The sequence below is a fragment of the Diabrotica virgifera genome, chromosome 7, assembly GCF_917563875.1.
Source record: "Diabrotica virgifera virgifera chromosome 7, PGI_DIABVI_V3a".
NCBI classification, from domain to species: domain Eukaryota; kingdom Metazoa; phylum Arthropoda; class Insecta; order Coleoptera; family Chrysomelidae; genus Diabrotica; species Diabrotica virgifera.
This window is the reverse complement of record NC_065449.1, coordinates 166,468,202-166,490,004: the sequence shown is the minus strand read 5'-3', so window position 1 is coordinate 166,490,004 and position 21,803 is coordinate 166,468,202. Positions and strand designations below refer to the sequence as shown.

The 21,803-nt window shown below is 34.4% G+C and overlaps 1 protein-coding gene across 1 annotated transcript in view; it reads left to right on the top strand.

The window, feature by feature from the left end:
- LOC126888665 (uncharacterized) overlaps positions 1-18,931 on the top strand; it is a 219,495-nt gene extending 200,564 nt beyond the window's left edge. The window contains exons 3-4 of the mRNA XM_050657027.1: positions 17,735-17,964; positions 18,885-18,931. Coding sequence (XP_050512984.1) covers positions 17,735-17,964; positions 18,885-18,931 — 277 coding nt within the window. The remainder of the gene's footprint in view (positions 1-17,734; positions 17,965-18,884) is intronic.
- Positions 18,932-21,803: the final 2,872 nt, after the last annotated feature.

Genomic DNA, 21,803 nt, shown 5'->3' with positions numbered 1-21,803 from the left:
CCTTGAAAATGAGTTTGAGGACTGACCTATTATAGTCTTCCAGCTTAAAATATGTGGCTTCTATAAAGCAATTCAATTGTTTTAAATTCAAAACAAAATCTCTGATTTCCGTCTTTTTAGGCACAAAAAACTACGAAAAATAAATTGTCCTTTTGTATGTGAAGAAGGAGAAATAGTAATTTTTAATTACTTTTCAAGTAATTTTTTTTTTGTCATACGACCAGTTTGGGTCTATGAGAACTTTTGGTGCTCTCTCTTCAGAGGGCGTTGTTTTAAATAAAATATTAAAACCTTAGACCAAACTTAAAAATTTCTTATCTGAAGTAATCCCTTTCCATATTTTAATACAGTTAGCCATATTACCCTATTAATTTTTATTGACATTTAGTATGACATCCTGGTTGTTCTCATTTGCTTTTGGTACTGCTATCTGTTCGATTGTTTGCATCTCGATGCTAGTAGAGGGTGATTTGAGTACTGACTTTGTCCAATTCTTGGTCTGCTCAAGGTTGGATTGAAGTTTAAATGCTGCTGATTAAAGTTGCTAGATTCTGAAAGATCTCTTGATGGATGCTGAGTGGAAACAGCAGCTTGGCTTTGTGGTATAGTCTTTGGATAAACAGTGGTCTTTTGTGGCTTCGTAATGACTTCGAGATGACTTAATAAAGCTGATTTTTTATCTTTGTTTAATATTTTTGACAAAACCAAACAAAAAATTATTGTAAGTACACTTACTAACTTTGTAATATTAAGGTAGACGATAAAAATCAATGCAGAATGTGCAAAAAGTAGTTAAATATATTTTATTCTATTCTAAACTGCTGGGCTACTATAAGTAACTCTGCGAAATAGGAGTAGCTCAAAATAAAGATTTTCTGGGCTACTAAAAAAAAGTACCCTCTTCTAGTTTTATTGTTTGAGGACAAACCAAACAAACATTTAATGTAAGCAGTAAACTTACTACCCTCGTAATATGAAATCTAGGCAAAATGTGCACAAAGTAGTTGAATAAATACATTTTATTGTATTCTAAACTTCTGGGCTACATTAAAGTACCTCGGAGAAATAGAAGCAGATAAAATAATCATAAAGATTGTCTGGGCTGCTAAAAAGTACCCTCTGCTGTAATTTTATTGTTTGAAGACAAACCAAACAAAAAGCTTGGTGTAATTAAACTTGCTTGTAATCTTAAATCGAAGTAGAATTAATAAAAGTAGTGAAATAAATATAATTCTATTGTATTCCAAACTGCTGGGCTACTGTAAAAATACCTCTGAGAAATAGAAGCAGATAAAATGATCATAAAGATTGTCTAGGCTACTAAAAAATACCTCTGCTCTAGTTTTATTGTTTGAACACAAAACCAAACAAATAAATTAGTGCAAGTAAACTTGCTTGTAACGTGAAATCGAAGTAAAATTTACAAAAGCAGTTAAACTAATATATTTTGTTCTATTCTAAACTTCTGGACTACTGTAGAGTACCTCTGAAAAATAGAGGCAGGTCAAATAATGATAAAGATTTTTTGGGCTGCTTAAAAGCACCCCTGCTCTAATTTTATTGGTAAACCCTTTATTTTGCTCTATTTTAAACCTTTGGGCTATAATTTTATTTTTAAACCCCTAATAATGTAGTCTGTATTACTTTGAGCTACCTTAAGGTATCCTTATTGACACAAACAATATAAATTTTTGCATAATATCATGTCTGTCGGACATTTTGCTACAAAATAAACATTAATAGGAAAACCAGTGCAGTGTGGCAACATAGCGCCTGTTACATCTCTGTGTGTTTTGACAAATACTATTGACGTTTTGAGTATTTCGAATAGGGAAGAAGGCGAGATATAGTAACTAGAGACAACAGAGAAAATATATTGATAACAACAAAAAAGGACCCCAAGTTTGAATTTGGTTAAAATTGTCATTTCGTAAATATTAAGTATTTATAGTTCGATCTATTCACACATAATTTAATTTATCTAACATAAAATGATTCAAAAATATCTTATAAATAACTTGGTCTTTTGGGATAAAACCCAAAAATATCATATAAATACCTTAACTCTACCAGTTTCTGTTGCAAATTTTCATATTTCCGCCTCTTTCGGGATACACAATTCTTCTCTGATGACTTTTGTGGTATTTTAAACACTGTCTAATAATTTTTATAAAACTATTTGGAAAGCACTTGTGATCAGTACACGCACAGAAAAAAACAGTGATGCGCGGACGTCACTTGTCAAGAAGCTTAATAATCTTCTTTTTCTTCTTCTGCTTCTTTAAACTGTGATCAGCGGCCCGAAAAGACCACTACCATAAGTACAAATGTTCGAAATGTTATGTGAAGGACAATTAGGTATTAGATAAAGCATATTTTGAATTTCATTTATATAAATAATCGAACAAGCGAATGAGATCTTTTATTTACTGTCTTAAATATTATATTTATTTTAAATATGCTTTTCAAATATTGCCGCCAAATCCTGACTAGACTGTCAATTGTCTAGAAGCTCGCCAGCTAAAGTATTATGTTTTCTCTAACCGCGAGTTTCTAATTGATGGAGCCATTAATTCGTTATTTTACTAATGACTGTTGTTAGCATGTTCAGGATCATGCTATTTTGGTTCAGAAGTTGATTATGGTTCATTCCACCAACATACGCCTGTTTTGGATTACCGCGACAACAAATATTTCAGTGTGCAACATAAGAAGTACGAAAGTAAATGGCTCTAATAATTATTCCATTAAATAGCAATGTAATTTGCAATTTATTTTCGTTCTTCATATTTTGCACAATAAAATATTCGTTGTCGAAATAATCCAACACAGGCATATGTTCGTGGAATAGGGAATAGATTTTTGAATTCATTTAAGAAGCTTGTCATCATGTGTGTTAAATCTTCACCATTATTTGGTCTGTTGATGTTTCCTGAGGTTACTTGAGCATAATTGATTCCATTTTGCGCATATTGTTGAGTCATTTGGTGCAGTGCTGGATTGGGATTTATGTATCCTTGTGTGTTTCTAGTTCCAGTTGTGTCGTTATTCCTGTTCTTTGCTTTTAATAAGTCTCGATAAACAGTGCAGCCTTTATAGTTCGCTGGGTGGTTGCCCTTGCAAAGAGTACATGTTGCAGGTGTGTCTTTCGGCTTTGTGCAACTTTTGGTGTCATGTGATCCTCCACATTTAACACATTTATAAGGTTTATAACAGTATGACTTAGAGTGTCCGTATGCCTGACATCGAGTGCATTGCACAATGGTGTTCTTGTGTTTCGGAGCTTCTACTCTAATTCTGGTATTGTATATAAATTCCACATTAAAAACTTTATTATTGTTGTTTTTTGGTTCCAAATTGACGAAAAATAATGGTAGGGGCTCTTTTGTTACTCTGTGCCGGATGTTTAAAACATTTCTGACTATGTGGCCTTGCCTTAATAATTCAGATTTTATTTGCTCTAAGGATATAGAATGGTGTAAACCTCTTAGGACGACTCTATATGCTCTTTCTTGTTTGAGTTGATAGCTATGGTGTACTATTTTTTCTTCTCTCATATAATTTATTATTTTGCTATAAGAATCAGGTGTTTTAGCATTTATTTTAACAACATTTTCAGGAAGAGTGGTAGTATAATATGTTTCATCTTCAGTAACTTGCGCTAGAGTCAGTCATTGCTTTGTGGTCTATTACTCCGTAAATATAAATAAGGGGCGGCTTGGGATCTTTCGTTTGGGTATTTGGGTTGTCATCGTTTCTTTTACTGGTATGGATTTGGTTTGTATCTGCGTTTTCTTCTGAGAGAGTTTGAAACCTATTAGATGTGCTTACTGAAGCACCTTGCTCAGTAGTTTCTGCTATTTTTCTACGTTTTCTTTTTGATCTCGACTCTTTTAGTTGTTGCCACGGACAAACATTTGCATCACTTTCCATGTTTTCATCGTCACTTGACGAGGACGGTAGGGAATAATCTATTCCTTCTTCGAAAGTTTTTGAGTGTATCTCTGGCTGTGGAGGAACTGAGTTTTGGCTCATTTGAGGTAAGGAAAAATTTTGGTAATTAGATGGATGAGTGTACATATTTGGAAGAGGTGGGAATTGATTTTGATAATAGTGCATCATATCTGCTGATACAGAGTTGTGTTGTTGCATATATTGATGATTTGGTTGCATTGGTATCATTGTATTTGAGGGTTGATTCATTTGTGCATTATATATATTGTTGACTGGACCGGATTCGTTCCCATTTCCAGCCAAAAACATTTTTATAAATGGATAATTAATATTTCTTGTCTAGTGCAATTGAGTCGCACCCAAGAATAATAAAATAAAAACATTTGAAAATAAATTGCTGATAAAAGTCTATATCGTCGGTATACTGCGAAAACCAGGTAAATGTCGAAATACCGAAACCGAGAAAAAACGTTTTTAAAGTTTAGTGTTTTATTTTGAATAAGGAGAACAACTTGTGTTTGAGATTCGGTATTCTAGTGAAAGATGCATATATCAGAAATGATATTCTATCATTAGTTTGAAAAAGTTAAGACACCTAGCTGATTAAACCTAAATTTAAGATGGATATGCGGTCACTTACCTGGTTTTACCTGTAAATCTAAATTAATCAGTTACCCTTAAAATAACACATTTATAACAAATATAATATTTTGTAGTTTTGTGATCGTAATATGAGGCTTTAACTAATTAATAGCAATGTTTTTAAGGGATTAGTCGGTAATATTATGACATTTAACTGGTTTTCCCTGAACATTTTATTAAGAGCTGTTTGTAGTTATATGGATATTATTTACATAAATGATAGGCAGTTTTATAGAAAAACAAATTTATTTTGAACGTGTTATAGATACAAGAAAATAATATTATTATGCGTATTTAGTCAGATTAGTCACTGAAAGCAGAATCTGACAAGATGCCATTGGCATCGTAAAATACGATACCACCTGTTATATTCCTCCGTATCAAATAGCTGTAACAAATCTGTTTTTTGCTATGCTAGTTGGCGAGGTTCTATCATAAAGTTGCTTAAGTTTTTATCGACTAACATAAGCATAAGCATGCTTAGTTGATAACTCGCTTGTTTTTTTCTTGTTGACTGCCCTGCAGTATCAATAAAGAAAATGAAGCTTGGTGACGCGTCATAATTGAAATGGATTCTTTTTGTCTCTTCTTTCACGAATCTCATATCTTTTTATCTTTAACCACATTAATTTTTCGCTATTTTCGTATTTTGTTCGGTTTTTAGTTAGAGTGTGTGACAATTTTTTTGAATCATAAAAGTCGTAGTACCTATTTAAAATCTTTACACTTTTATGGTTCTATACATACTTTTTTATCACTGACCTTGACATTTTTAGATTCCCTTGCATTTTGAAAAAACATACCATACTAATCTGGCATACCACAGAGAGACCTGATTCTAGCGGTGTAGATGCTGCTATGTATAGAGTTAACTTCCATACAAGAATGTCCCGACTCTAAAAATTTATGTTACGATACTGTCCTCCTCAGGTATAAGAAAATACACTTATTTCACTTGCTTACATATTCTGGGACACATTTTGATAAGTAGTTGAGTATAATAAACTATTTCAGAACTTCCTCGTCTACCGTTAATTTCTGACTAGGCAAAACGGTAAGCTACATTTGGTAATGCGGCTTCATTTACACACAAATTGTAGACCTATAATTTTCGAGAAAAATATATGAATTGTCCAGTTAATCTGGAATCTGTAGTATATAGCCTGTAGATCGAAAGCGATTGAAACAAAATTCCGTTGTTGATTAGTGCTTTTCTTATCATTTCGTTTTTCGAGATTCCATACTTCTTTTTTTTCTGATGTTGTCTGTAACTGTTTTCTAAATCCAGTTTCTTAGTTGGATTAGCCATATCATAATATGATACAAAATACATGAGATGTTTTCGTCGTCTAACTTTCGAAACCTGTAACCTGTTCCACAATTAAAACTGCCCCTGTTCCAGTGTTCCCGTACATTAAAGTTTGTCCGACTAGACACCGTTAAGCTATTAACAAATTTTCAGCTTGCTATTAATCAATTTTTTTTTTGGAATGCGGGATCCAGGCCTATTTAGCATGTACCTACCTTGTATCAATAATTATGATATGTGTCAGTTACAAACATTGTATTTAATTTCTTGTTTCTGAAAAAAGGAAGAAATTTTTTTTACTTTTTGCGCCTATTTGATTTATTTCAAAGCGTTGTATTTTCGCCTAATTTTAAAAAATTCTGTGGAAAAATTAGAGGGCTTATTTTGTTTTATACTCCTCTTATATTATCCTGGAGATATCACTAAGAAATTTTACAAAGTTAAAGGCAGATATCGAGCACGGGATTTATTTAATCTTGCCCAAGTATACTTTCGCTATCTAGAGCATCTTCATTGGCATTTCGTCAATAAATAAAGGTATCCTCGAATCTCATTTATTTTGAAAAATAGTTTTGTGGCAACTTAAATTAACATATAACTACGAATACACTTAATAAAGGACAAACAGATAAAATTTGAGTGCAGGGTATCTCTAAGGTTCTACATTGTGAAAAGATGGAAGTAGAATGAGGAATGAGATATCACCAAGGTTTTTGTTTTTTGAATTTCCGGAATATCTCTTTGCTTGTAAGAACTGTCAATAAAATACTGCTTTGAAGGTTTATTTAATTCAAAAATATCAAACACACTAAAATTAACAAAACAAAATTAATAACAAAAGAAAACAATTCAATAGCGGATATGTCCACCTCTTGCAGCAACGACTGCTCGCAATCTGTTTAGCATCGAATAAGAATGTTTTATTCTTGCCTGGGGAATAGCCCGATATTCCTCTACTAAGGCAGTAACCATACCAAAATTTCTGGATGCCCAGGATGACTGACGGCGAATAGCTTTTTTAATTCATTATATAAGTGTTCAATAGGATTGAGATCTGGGCTGCATGCTGGCCATTCTAATCTAATCAATGCAACCTATATTTTATGAGTTAATCAGTGTATTTAATTACAAAAAATGATACAGCTCTTACAAGAAAAGAGATATTCGGGTAAGTCAAAAAACAAAATTTTAGGCCTACAGGATAATATGACAGGACTATGAAACAAAATCATCTTTTCCATTGTTCCACAGAATTTTTTAAAGTTAGGAGAAAATACAATGCTTCCATTCAGCCCTGTATAATACAATGTAAGCAAAATTTTTGTGTTACCGAAATAATTTCGAACGATATTAAAATATGTACCTACAATCTGGTGCAAGAATCTTGAAAATAGGAGCACAAATAATAATAAAGTTATAAATTGTCAAAGTTAATCAAAAATTTTGGTTGGCGGAATTTTGTACCGGTGAGTGTATAATATGAGCAAAAACCAAACATTTTCTATTTTACTTCAGATTATATTCAATACAAAATTCAGTTCAAGGTCTGACTGATTATTGATTATATCGTGATTATTGCTACCAGTTACATCCTGAAGTATTACGGCAAAAAATAGACTCATATGGAAAATATGGAATTCAAAGCAAATCCCTCTTAGACTGTAGTCCGTCTCACCTTGACTTTACAGTATAGGGAATATAGGCAATTCAGTCCTTGTGAGAGATTTTAGCGCGGTGATGCTGATTTTATCAAAAAGAATTTGTAATCGAACATTAGAGATATTAAATTAAAACTGTTTTAGAAAAGCCATCTACAATTTTAGGATTTATATGAGTTTAACCTTTAACTACACGCGCTGGCGTACTTTGTACGCCAGATATAAGAATTCTACTGGAAATATATTTTTGACCTTGCTTATTTTTCTAACCTATCACTGGAATGTGCTTTACAATTTGGTTTTAGTTTCGTTATAATCGGCGTTCTGGAAAGATCGTAATTTACATTGTATTATTTGTTGTTTCCGGTGGTGGACAATATACCCCAGGATTATATTATTATAAGTCGTAATATAAGTCAATATTTTAATTGTTTTTTAGTCATTATGGCAAAAAAACATATTTTTCTTTGTAAACAATACTTTTTCTCCTGTAAAAAATCACGTTTAAAAAAATTTTTTATTAGTAATTTTATTTATCATGTAATCCAGTTATTCCATGATTCCAGTTATAAATCCCAATTGGCTTACTGAAAAGGAACTCTAAGTATTCACTGATGCCGAATAAGGTTTATAACAAACAACTAAGTGTATTTTTTCAAAAAAAATTAAACAAATCCGCTATTTTTAAGTGTATTTTCTTGTGGCGTACAAAGTACGCCACGCGTGTAGTTATGTTATAACTTGATGCGCGGGTAGTTAAAGGTTAAGTTTATTTGATGTACCTACTATAGTTATTACGCATATGAATCCTAAAATTGTAGATTGCCTTTCTAAAACAGGTTTAATTTAATCTCTCCAGTGTTCGATTACAAATTCTTTTTGATAAAATCGGCATCACCGCGCTAAAAACTCTCCAAAGGACTGCATTGGCTATGTTCCTCATACTGTAAAGTCAAGGTGAGACGGATTATAGAACCAGAATAGTGGGTTGTGGAATAATATTGATCTAAGCAAGAATAACACTACTCATGAAAATTCACTTTGATAATATTAAGAAAAACTTACACACGGGTTTACTGCATTGGTATTGAAAACTTCAATAACGCAACATTGGCAGCATTTTTCTTTCTTTGGAAATTGTTTTACATTAAACATAATAATATGTGAATTTAACAGACTAGCAATTCGTGTACAACTATTGGTGTCTCATACTATATATTTTTTCTACCATTAGTATGCCTATACTAGATATCGGAACCTGAACATTTTCCTCGGAATACAGGACGGAACTTTCGGAAACGACTCAAGCTACGAAACATGGACTATGCATTTGGAAACTGGAATGTGAGGATGCTTAATAGACCAGGAGCTCAAACCGCACTCCTGCAAGAACTAAAAAGATATAAGCTCATGATTACTGCTCTTCAGGAGACAAGATGGCTGGGAAAAGGTGTCAGGGACACTAAAACGCACACAATAGTGGGAAGGAACAAGGAAGCAAAGAATGCGGAGTCGCATTTGTGGTGGATAATGATTTTAAGTCAAAAATCATCGACTTACAGACAGTCAGTGAAAGGATATGCAAGTTGAGAATTTGCACCCACTTCTTCAACCTAACAATGATAAACATTCACTGTCCAACAAAAGATCAAGAGCAACATACAAAGGAAAGCTTTTACCAACAGCTGGAGATAGTATATGATAAAGCGCCAGAAAATGACATCAAGATTATAATGGGTGATATGAATGCTAAAATAGGCAAGGAACCGCAGTTCTATGGCACAATAGGAAAACACTCTCTGCACAATGAAACAAGCGAGAATGTGGAGATTTTTATAAATTTTTCCACCAGTAAAAACATGGTTATAAGTTCCACATGCTTCCCATATAAAGACATACACAAAATGACATGGATTTCACCAGATGGAACCACAACCAATCAAATTGACCATGTGCTGATAGACAAAAGGGCAGCCAGTAGTATCTCTGATGTGAGAACACGACGAGGAGCATGCTGTGGTTCAGATAATCTTTTAGTAGAAACCAAATTTAGATGCAGAGTTAACAGGGAAAGAAACGAAAGACAACAAAGAACAAACCAACTGGACCAGGAAAAACTGAAGATTCAGGAATTTAAAGAGAAGTTCGAACAAGAAGTCGCAAATGAGTTAAGGACGCTAGAACTGCACTCCATAGAGGGAAAATGGACTAATATCAAAACAGTAGTACTGACAGCAGCAGCGTCCACCCTAGGAAACAAGAAAAAGGAGAGAAAAGCAGCATGGTTTGATAACGAGTGCAGACAAGCAATAGAGGAAAGAAATGAAGCACACAAAATGTACACAACAAGAAGAACACGGGAAAGACGAACATTATTTGAAGTCGCAAGACGGAAAGCAAACATGACATGTAGAAATAAAAAGAGAGCCGACGAAAATGGACAAATAGAAAAAATGGAAGAAAATTTCAAAAACAACGAAATTAGAGGGGCCTACGAATACCTACAAAAGATAAAAAGTGGGTATAAACCTCAAAGAAGTCTATGTAAAGATGAAAGTGGGCAAATAATCAGTGACCAACAGAAAGTCACAGAAACCTGGAAGCATTATTTTCAGACACTACTTGGAACTCAAGTAGACATGGAAGATGAAATGGGTATGATCTACGTAGAAGAGAATGGAGTAGAAGCTCCAACCATAGAGGAAGTTCTCGAAGCCCTTAGGGCCCAGAAAAACAATAAAGCTACGGGAGTTGACTAAATACCAGCAGAACTATATAAGGTAGGTGGAGACCACCTAGCAAGTCACATCCACGCGCTCATCAAAGACGTATGGCAAGAAGAGAAAATACCCGACGACTAGAAGAAAAGTATAGTATGCTCGATCTGTAAAAAAGGAGACAAACTCCAGTGCAAAAACTACCGTGGAATTTCTCTACTATGTACAGCATATAAAGTCCTCACGTATATTATAAACTAGCGGCTCCAATCACTAGCAGAAAATATTATTGATTGTAGAGTATCAGACGGGCTTCCGACGAGGAAGATCGACACTGGATCAAATATTTACAGTCAAACAGATCTTGAGAAAAGCATGGGAACACGATGTTGATGTTCACAACGTGTTTGTATACTTCAAACAGGCATACGACTCAGTGAAAAGGAACAAACTATACTATATATTGGCTGAATTGGCAATACCACACAAGCTAATAAGACTCATTGAAGCCACAATGGATGAAACTCAAGCATTTTGTGTACGAATACAAAACCACCGGACAGACTTTTTCAACATTTCGCAGGGACTAAAGCAGGGAGATGGGCTGGCCCCAACATTGTTTAACCTGGCACTTGGGTATGCGGTTAGGCAAATGCAAACTAGACGAGGAAATATATTGACCAACCGAACGGTTCAACTGGCCGCTTATGCTGATGATATTAATATTATGAGTAGAACACCAACAGGAGCACAGGAAACATATGCAGAGTTAAAAACACAAACAAAAATGCTAGGTCTGGAAATTAACACAGGAAAAACAAATAATGACTCAGACGAAAAGAAATATAGTCCCAGAAAACATTATACATGAAGATGACATTGAAAGGGTTGAAAAGTTTACATACCTAGGAGTAGAAATATATGCCGACGGATCAGAAGATGGAGAAATACGGAAGAGAATAACGCAGGCAGACAGAGCTTATTTTGCCCTCTCCCATATATTTCGGTCTAAAAGTGTCCACCGAAATACAAAGATGAGAATCTATAAAACCTTAATTCGACCAATAACATGCTATGGCAGTGAAGCCTGGGTCCTGAAAGAAACATCCAAAAACAAACTCGACACATTCGAAAGGAAAGTACTTAGGAGAATACTAGGACCTGTGAGGGAAAACGGAATCTTCAGAAGTCGATACAACAACGAGCTTTATTAATTTTATAAGGAAACGCCCCTGTCAGACTTCATTAGAATACAAAGATTGCAGTGGGCCGGACATGTGATAAGAATGGGAGAGGATAGGCTACCAAAGCGAGCACTGAATGCTAGAATGCAAGGAAAGAGACCGGTTGGGAAGCCACAAAAGCGCTGGCAAGACACAGTAAACAGCGACGCACAAGCCCTTTTAGGAGTCCGTGTATGGAGAAGAGCAGCCACAGACAGGCAAGGGTGGAGGCAAAAAATAAAGGAGGCTAAGGCTCAATTTGGGCTGTAGTGCCGTAGAAGAGGAAGAAGATACTAGATATCATTCGCAAACCTCTATAATTATTATTCAAATTTTTGTTTTTTTTTCCTCTATACGTTCCTCTACATTTATATAATCTTTCTCCTGTACTCATATTTACGGGTTCGTCTATTGCTTTTTCTTGTAATAAATAGATATTTAATAATTATTCTTATGTCGTCATGACAACTCTCTATCGTATTTCTAGATTATAATGTAATACGTATGCCTCTGTATCACTAGACTATATTACTTGCTTGTATCCACATTAGTTCTTATCTTTATGGTGCCTATTGTGGCTTATTCTCGTTATTTGGCTCCCTTCCATTATTATGCACTCCCAAATCTCAAGATGATCCAAACCCAATCGCCTATTTTTGAGAGCTTTCAGAATTTTCTTAATATTATTATTCGGACGATATAAAACAGCTGGAAAATCGCTGAAATCAGTATATTGAGGTAAGACTATCGAAAAAATAAAAAACTTTTATGTAAACACTTTTTATTATTAACTTTTTGTCATTTCAAATTATTTTATTTAAAATTATGGTTGTCATTTCAAATTTATGGTTACTCAGACCATTTAGTACATACATGTCGTTAGATGTTCTAATAAATTTTAAAGTATTGAGAGTATTTTAAATTTGTACATGTATCCATGATACTACGATAACCAGAAAAAAGTCACGCGCATGAATAAGCCTGTCTCTCTCTCTTCTACGCCTACATCACTGACCGACAAGTGCCAGGCCAAATGTTCTATTTTTAACTTGGGTTTGTTATTTTTATGCAGTTTGCGAAAGTTTTCGGAAAGCATAAAGCTATATTTTCGGGATAAAATTCTTAAATATAATTAGAAATAGTCATTACTGCCCTTTCAGCATGGTATTATTGTTAGTATTAAATATTTGCGACTACTCTTTCTAGATTTAAAAAAAAGATTTCAACATCAGTTATTTCACTCTCAGCTCAGTTAATGTAAGTAACCTACCAGAAACAACAAACATGTCGCTTCAAAACATGAAAGTAGGAAGTAGATTCAGTGATGATAACCAAACCACTCTTTAGTCAATTAAATCTTCCAGTAACTTCAGAAAATGAAAACCATCAAACAGATTTTGAAATGGAAGAGTTGTATCATGATGGACTAGAAAATTTAGCTGGTTTCATGGCTTTCAAGCTACGACATGAAGAGAGTTTGGGCAGTTCTGCAAATAGTAACACTTCTTCCTCGTGGGTAAATCATCTCTCAGAAGGGGGTTTGGTGAATCCTTCAGAAATATTACTTACAAACTGTCGTGAACTAGAAAATATTTTTTGCCAATTCAATGGGGACACTATTAAAGTTGGCATCAAAAATTATCAAAAATCTTTACTGGAAAGATCAGTTCATGTTAAAATATCTGGTGATGTGAAAAAACGCTTTTTTAGATGTCGGATGTATTTTCGAATGCTAATTTTGAACCAAAAGTTGAAAGAAAAGTCTAAAATACAAAAAAGAAAAATTGCAAAAATCGTTAAGTAAAATGAATCAAATGTAATATTGTTTTTGTTTTGTTTTTTTGTTGTTTTTTTGTTTTGTTTTTTTTTTGGGGGCCAAGGGATGTGTTTTTTTTTCTAGCCGGCATAAAGCTGAGCGGGAAAAGAACTAATCTCAGGGGATGAGTTTTGCTTGGAGAGTCTTAAGACTTTGCACCTCCTTAAACCAACCCAAAACCGCTGGGTACTCCCAACAGTGATTGGGGGTGTGTAATCTTTGATTGCATCCTTCTCGTGGTGGCCCTGTTGAAACTAAACTTAGCGGATCTAGACTACATAGATAGTCGATAAACAATCCCTGCGGTAATATGCAGATAGATAAGGTTATACCTGGTGAATAGGATAGTAATATCAACTCTAGTTAAAGCAACCATCAAAGCAAGAGTAGGTGGAGGCTGTCCACAAGGAGGAGTTCTGTCACCTCTACTTTGAGCAACCTTGGTAGATGATCTCAAAAATCTCTTCACAGAAGACTTTTTTGTCTAGGATACACTGACGATATATCAATCGTCATCAGGGGCAGGTTTGCCCAGCTGGTGTCTGGGAGAATGTAAGCAGCCCCAAATATAGTTGACGGCCGGTGTAAATAAGAGAGACTGATAGTCAGTGCTCAGAAAACAAATCGCTAACTGCCCCCAAAGGACAGCACTAGAAGGCTTAAAACTACCGGTTATGGGAGGAACAGAGATTTCATTTGCCAAAAAAACAAAATATCTTGGGGTTTATACTAATCATAGGCTGAAATGGAATACTCACATCCTGAAAACCACACAGAAAGCTACTATGTCCTTGGGCAAATGTAGAAGAATGTGCGGTGAGAATTGGGGCTTATTGGACCTTTTAAAAATGGCCACACTAAAGAATGTATTCTAGACTTAGAGGACCACAATATATCTGAAAAGGTAGCAGTGGAATAGGCTAAACGGCCACCTCTTTAAATTCATCTAAATCTGTCTGCTTAATTTTGTTTTTATAATTTTAATACTTTTGGAAACTTTAGTTTTTTTATTATTTGTTAATAAACCATCTTTTATTTGACGCGGTTTATTTAAAGTTTTCTGCATGTAAAGAAACCTCTTAAATTTTTGTAGTGAAAAAACTATTACGTTTCTTAGTACAGTACCTACATAATATATTGTATTATTTTACTGGTATGATTATAATAATTCATCAAAGTATAAATTAAACAGTGTAACAGAACAGACGAACGACAATTTCAGTTATTTAATAACACGAGAATGTATAAAACCGTATCAAACTATATGCTTTCCCATAAGTCTCCGTAAAAGTTTGTCGGGCGCTGACGTCATGCGCGCACCGGTTAAAAGTTGTTCTCGAAGTGGCTTTATCTCTGGTTGTCGTAGTATCATGCATGTATCCGCTATACACTTAAAACTCATAAAACATTGGTACAATGATTTAAAGTCGATCGATCCACCTTTGATGCCTTTGATCCACTGCCTTTGATGAGAAATTAAAACCTCACAACCATCAGAAGGTTCGAACTTATTCTTCGTGAATTTGTTTCTATTTTAATTTTTAGGGACATTTCATAGAAAGTTGTTGTTTAATTTAAATTACCAGAGAGCGGCAGTTCTCGCCAGTGGCGCACACCTACACCCTCTAAACGCGACACTATATACACACGAAATTTTCGATTTTCTAAATCTGACTGAATTGAAAATTGGGCCAACTTCCATCTTAAAGTTCAGGAAAATACTCACCCATTTATATGTCAAGCATCCATTTTGGTCCAACGGTGTGGATTTTACGGCACTTTCTATTTAGGGTCTGTTTTTCATTCTCGTCCCCAAAACTCCCAAAAACTTCCGAAAATTTAACTCCGATCTTTGCGGCTTCTAATAGAAGCGATCATTACCTTTCCAACTCATGTCTAATTTTGAAAATCGGTTATACCGTTCAAAAGTTACCGAGCTCAGAATTATGAGTCAATTTTTATTTGAAAAAGGGAAAATGTTTGTGGATACGTATGTATGTACTAAAAGGGAAGTTCCCTAGGTTGGCTGTATACCATATAGTTAAAAAACTCTAACATGAAGTAAAACCACTTCTATGTAATTGGTATATTTATTAAAATTTAAAAAATCCCAATGGATTGAGTAAAATATGTCCAATTCAGAACGTTTTCAGACCAATCGGACCATCATCAGTGAATCTACAATAAAATAAGTAATCCCACTATTAAAATTGAAAGATGGTTGAAATTTTGAAAGCTAGAAAAGTGTGGTTAGATTACTTACGTGCATACTTGCTATACAACTACCAATACAATATAGACTTGAATAACTTGCCTACCTATTTATTCATTTTGTACAATAACATTCCAACTAATACTTCTTATTCGTTCTCTTCTCTCACCATCATCTGTTTTTATCTTTTTATCATTATTGACAGCAGCTCATATTTTCTTTCTATCAATTTGATCAATCTAATGTTATAGTATACAGTCAACATAAATAATCTTATATTCTAAATTAATTAAAATCTTTATCATTTGTTTTGTGTCATGACCTTTTGGATAATAAACATTGAAAATCGACTACCTTTTTCTCTACTGTCAATGTCACTTCAAACAGTTCTTTACACACTTTTGACACTTTATAGTTAACTTTGGCCTAAGATGGTTGATTGAGTTTTTGGTAGGGTTTCACCATGTTCCCGTAGGTTATATCCTGTAACATCGGCGTTTAGCCCGTTTATTATTTTTTTTTGAAATCATGTAAATCGAATTATAAATTCAACCATTGTTTGGTTCTGGGGCTATTTAGCAAGTATGCACGTAAGTAATCTAACCACACTTTTCTAGCTTTCAAAATTTCAACCATCTTTCAATTTTAATAGTGGGATTACTTATTTTATTGTAGATTCACTGATGATGGACCGATAGGTCTGAAAATGTTCTGAATTGGACATATTTTACTCAATCCATTGGGATTTTTTAAATTTTAATAAATATACCAATTACATAGAAGTGGTTTTACTTCATGTATGTATGTCTGTATTCTGTATGTATGTAATATGTATGTATGTGTGTGGAAAATTTAAACCGATCTGAATTTTTTTCTGTATTTGAAGAGGGGGTGAGGGCTGATTCAGAACAGGTGTAGTTTGTGAGTTTTGACTACCCATAAGCCAGCTATAGGACTTGTTAAGTACAAAACGGCATATTTTTTGGCGGTATATATCTTCGGTTCGAGAAGAGACAGGAGAACAGTAAGTAACCAAATCAATAGCGTTAAGTTAAGCTTTCAAATGGTGTTTAAGCTGTCAGGATCAGACATACACACGGCAAAGTATAGCCGAAAAACTGAAAAACTAAACTTTGAAAATTTTGGTTTTTCGACAATTACTCAAACTTTCAACCTACGAATTACGCCAATAACTGAGCGTTTGTAGAAAGACTCTAGACCAATCTAACGGTGTATACCTTATATCCGGGAAAATTCGAAGTTTTAAATTATGGCTTCATAAGTATGATCAAATCTATTTCTTATGGGAAAAACGGTTTTTCAACCTCAAAAATTCCTGTAATAGCTTCAGTTATCATACTTGACATTAGATGCATAAGATACTACTTGTCAATATTTCAAACTCATGTTTAGTGAACAAAATCGGTTAAGCCGTTTAGAAGTTACTAAGCTACAAAAGTATAATCCAATTAACGATTATTCCCTAAATGGTTTATGTAGTTGTAGTGGTTACGACGCTAATTTGATCTGGCAACGGGCAATCCGAGTTCATTTACCGGCCATCCCAATATTTTTTTCAATCTATTTCGAATAGAAAAAAAAATCTAGTGTACATTCGATGGACACTAGATCATTTGGGAGATAGAGCGACAAAGGCGACCATTTATAAAGCTTAACGTGTAATCGAGAAATATTGCATTCAACTTTATACATTTAATTTATAAATAACTTTGAGAAACTCATGATACAAGAATAAAAAACCGCTAAACGCCGTAAAAATGAGTGGACACATACAATATTCCAGCTACAAAAGATCTGATATGAATATTACGTGGCGCGAAAATGTATTTTCATTTTGATGCAAAACAAAATTCTAGTTTTGTTTTAAAAGATTGTTTCAAAATATTTGCTAAATTTGAAGTAAAAGTGCCACAAAAGAATTTCAAAATTCAAACTGTATCAAAGTTACTCTTTTGTGGCACGTTTTACTTCAAATTGGGCAAATATTATGAAACAATCCTTTAAAATAAAACTAGAATTTTGTTTTGCATCAAAATGAAAATACATTTTTGCGCCACGTAATATTCATATCAGTTCTTTTGTAGCTGGAATATTGTATGCGCCACTCATTTTTACGGCATTTAGCGGTTTTTATTCTTGTATTTTGGTGTACGTTAAATTCTAGTTTTATTAATTTTTACAGATTATGGAGTATCACCGAGAATCTGAATATTCTCTACCGAGAAAATTGGACAAGACTGGCTGCAGAGGAAGTTCTAATGTTTCAAGACGAATTGTTTAAAGTAAAAGAGTCTGAAGGGAGTGGCTCCTACGCTGGATCTAGAATAGGGACAATGGCCTATTACCAGAAGAACCATAAATGGAGTTTTAGTTCAAGCTTTTTGTACTCTCTGACACTTATAACGACGATAGGTAAGCAGTTATTTCATTAAAAATCTTTTCATTTAATAACTTATGACTAAATACTTACTAATTTTAATATTGACCAAAAAAACATGCTAATCAGTGATAAAATATTATTATATACAGGGTGTAACAAAAATGCAAGCAATCGATTACCATAAGTTTTGTTTTTTTTTAATTAATTTTCAAGCCGTAACTGCTACAGTATATAAGTACTATCGAGACTTTAAACGAGATGTTGTAGTTCTACCAGCCTTCTCGATAGGAGAACCGCATCGTCAGCATAACATATTGTTGATCGTCTCACCGGACGGGGTCGAGTTCGCTCCCAATGGTAAGAATTTTACCTGAACTAAAAAAGGTAGAGTCCGAATTGGCTCCCATAGACAAAATTTATTTTACCTAAACATGTCGAAAATATCACCCAGCGTTGTCACTTCTTCCAAATTTTATCTTTTTGTTAGAAACAGGTACCTTCCTAGAAATATCTATGGGAAAGGAGGAAGACCTAACCCTTCGGTCCTAACTTAACTTTCGGGTGTTAGAGTGTAGAGCGCAAACCGGCCGATTTCAGGTAAGAGCGCAAGACGGTCGAGCGCATACCGACCGACACCGATAATTTGTGTTAAAATTGCCACATATGCCAATGTTGAACTAAAAGTCTAAAAGTATTTGTCTAAAAGTATAATTTTCCTATAAAAAATCTATATCACTATGTAAATTTCCTAAGCCGTATAAATATTACACGATTTGGCAACAATGTCTAATGTTTCCGCGATTATATGAGAGCCTACCCGCATTCATGCGGGAGCCAATTCGTACCCTTCTAAAATATACCTGAACGAAGCGGAGCGAACTCGACTTCACCCAAAATAACTTAAGATGTAAACTAATAATACTTTCCTGTAATAAAATTTTTTAATGATTAGGTTTATCTGCAGTAGATAGACAACCTGCGTTCTGGCACATCCCCTAAATCGCAACCCTTAAATATTAATAAATGCCAAACGGCTTAACGTAGGATGACGTGTGACGTATCGTTGGAAAGGGGATGAAAAAGGGGGTTGAACGCAGTATGTGGCGTGCGCATCGGAATATGCCAAAAGGGCATTACGTCATATCTTCGTTTCTATTGGTCCGATTTTGACGTAAGAGGGCTCGTCGGAACGGGGAGGGGGTAACGAATAAGTTGAGACAAAAACAAAGATGGCGGCAGTGCCAAAAGGGCATTACGTCATATCTTCTTTTCTATTGGTCCGATTTTGACGTAAGAGGGCTCGTTGGAACGTGGAGGGGGTAGCGAATAAGTTGAGACAAAAACAAAGATGGCGGCATTGCCAAAACGGCATTACAGCATATCTTCGTTGCTATTGGTCCGATTTTGACGTAAGAGGGCTCGTCAGAACGGGGAGGGGGTAACGAATAAGTTGAGACAAAAAACAAAGATGGCGGCAGTGCCAAAACGGCATTACAGCATATCTTTGTTGCTATTGGTCCGATTTTGACGTATGGGGTGTCAAATAAAAGCGGTGGTGACACAGAAGCCAACTGTCAATTCTTCTTCTTCTTTTCGTTTGTCAATTCTTCTTCGTTTCCGTATAGTGCCTAACAGAACGTGACATTCGACATCTTCGTTTCTATTGGTCCGATTTTGACGTATGGGGTGTCAAATGAAAGCGGTAACGACACAGAAGCCAACTGTCAATTCTTCTTCTTCTTTTCGTCTATCGCAAATTGTACAGGGTGTAGTCAGAAAGTCAAATCAATTCTTCTTCTTTTCAGCTGTCACAGTTATTCTTCTAGTTGTTTGTTAAATATACGTTCACAGTTCCTTCTCATCTACCAAAATGATATCTGTCACTTCACACATAGATGCAATGTCAAGGGAACATTAGGTATGTAACGACTAAACGACAACGTAGAGAGACGCACGACTCATCGCTGATAACGTACACGACGTAATAATCATTCTTTTGATATGTCCAAACCATCCCTCTCTCCTGAATTTTATCAAATACAACGCAACGGTTTCAAATAAACTAGTCAAATTTCCCCTTTTCTACAAAGATCTTTAATTCTTTCGTCTATAAGTAATTTTTGATCAACCCCCGTATATGCAATTACTAATTTTTTTCATACGTTACATTATTTCACACGGAAATTCAAATCTGGACTTCTAAAATCTTTTATTTTATAATGTTTATTTCGCTAGTAATTTTTGATCAACCTCGTATATACAAGTAGTAATATTTTTCATACATTTCAATTAAAATAGGTGAAATGTGATACCAACATAAATTTATGGTGATGACAAAAGAATAGTGGACATAGAAAAGCGGTGAAGGCATAAAAATTGTGGATATTTATCATAATTTAAGAAAATCAAATCGACGACAGCATATTTTAGGAGACGTTTCTACTGGAAACATGAAAAAATAGTGTTGATGGTGTACCAAAGATACTAAGTAAAAAAGCGTCATATCACTCACATTAAAAAAAAAATTAAGCTTTTTAACCAAAAAAAAATCTCAAAAACTTACCTTAATTATAAACAATTAACTACAGTAACAAAAATCGCCGACAGTTCGAAACAATGAAAAATGGAAACATTTCTTTTTCGTTAAAGCGTAAAACACACGAATGTCCACAATGAAATCCTACGAAAAAATACATTAGGACTACGACACTAATAGTTACTGCCTTCAAGGACGTCTTTTTTTTTTAAATTATTTATTTAAAATATCAGAAATGCGAGAGATTAAATTTTATACCTTTCGTTTCTAACGATTACAATGTTATATCAGACTGAAATAATAATTAATAAAAATTAATTACATTGAAAAAAATAAATAATATTCACAATTCTGCATTTTTCGAATCAGGTCGGTTATAGTCCAAATGCTGACTCATTGGATTGAGGTTATTGTCGCAGGGGGTCAAATCAGGTCGGTTATAGTCCAAATGCAGGCTCATCGGATTGAGGCTATTGTCGCATGGAGTTCAATGACTTTAAATCGCAAGTTTGTTTGATTAATTGTTTAATAGTGGTTTAATTAAAAAGAACACGCATTTGTAACAGAAGCAACGTTACCTGTAGTAAAAGGCGTACCATCCACTTGCAAAAACATCAACAATAACGGGAAAAAAACTACAAAAAACATGACATTTTTTTTGTTTAAAAATTCTGTTTCTTTTGTGTTCTCCTAGTCGGAGATGTAAACATGATAAACATGTATACTTGTAGAAAAAAATACAGAGCGCAAATGGAAACTGCTAGAAGAGCAAAGTCATTTAAATTTAAGAGTAAATTATACTTAAAAACAAAAAGCTGAACTCTCAAATATGTGCCACTAGACTAAATGAGTTATCCACACTAATTGATTATTTTACGCATGCGGCATTAACACGGTCAAAGTTAAAAATATTGTTATCTAGACTTGTATCTAACCAATCTAATACAAAAATTTCGAACTTCTACTTACAAAATACGCTAAATACGCTTACCTAGATAAGGATAGATAGGCAGTCTCTCAGATAGGCTAACAGAAGGGCGCAAAGATATGCAGAGACACACTAAGCCAACCAAACACCATCACTGAGACGCTAACAGGGGCGTAAAGATGTGCAGAGACACACTAAGCCAACCAAACACCATCACTGATGCGGTAACAGAACACCAGAGAGGTATGCACAGGCTCGCTAAGCTAAGCAGACACCACAGTTGACACGCTAGCACAACGCCAGAGAGGTATGCACAGACACGCTAAGAAAAGCAGACACCACAATTGACACGCTAGCAGAATGCCAAAGAGGTCAAACTTGGAAAAAATTTAATACAAATTAAATGT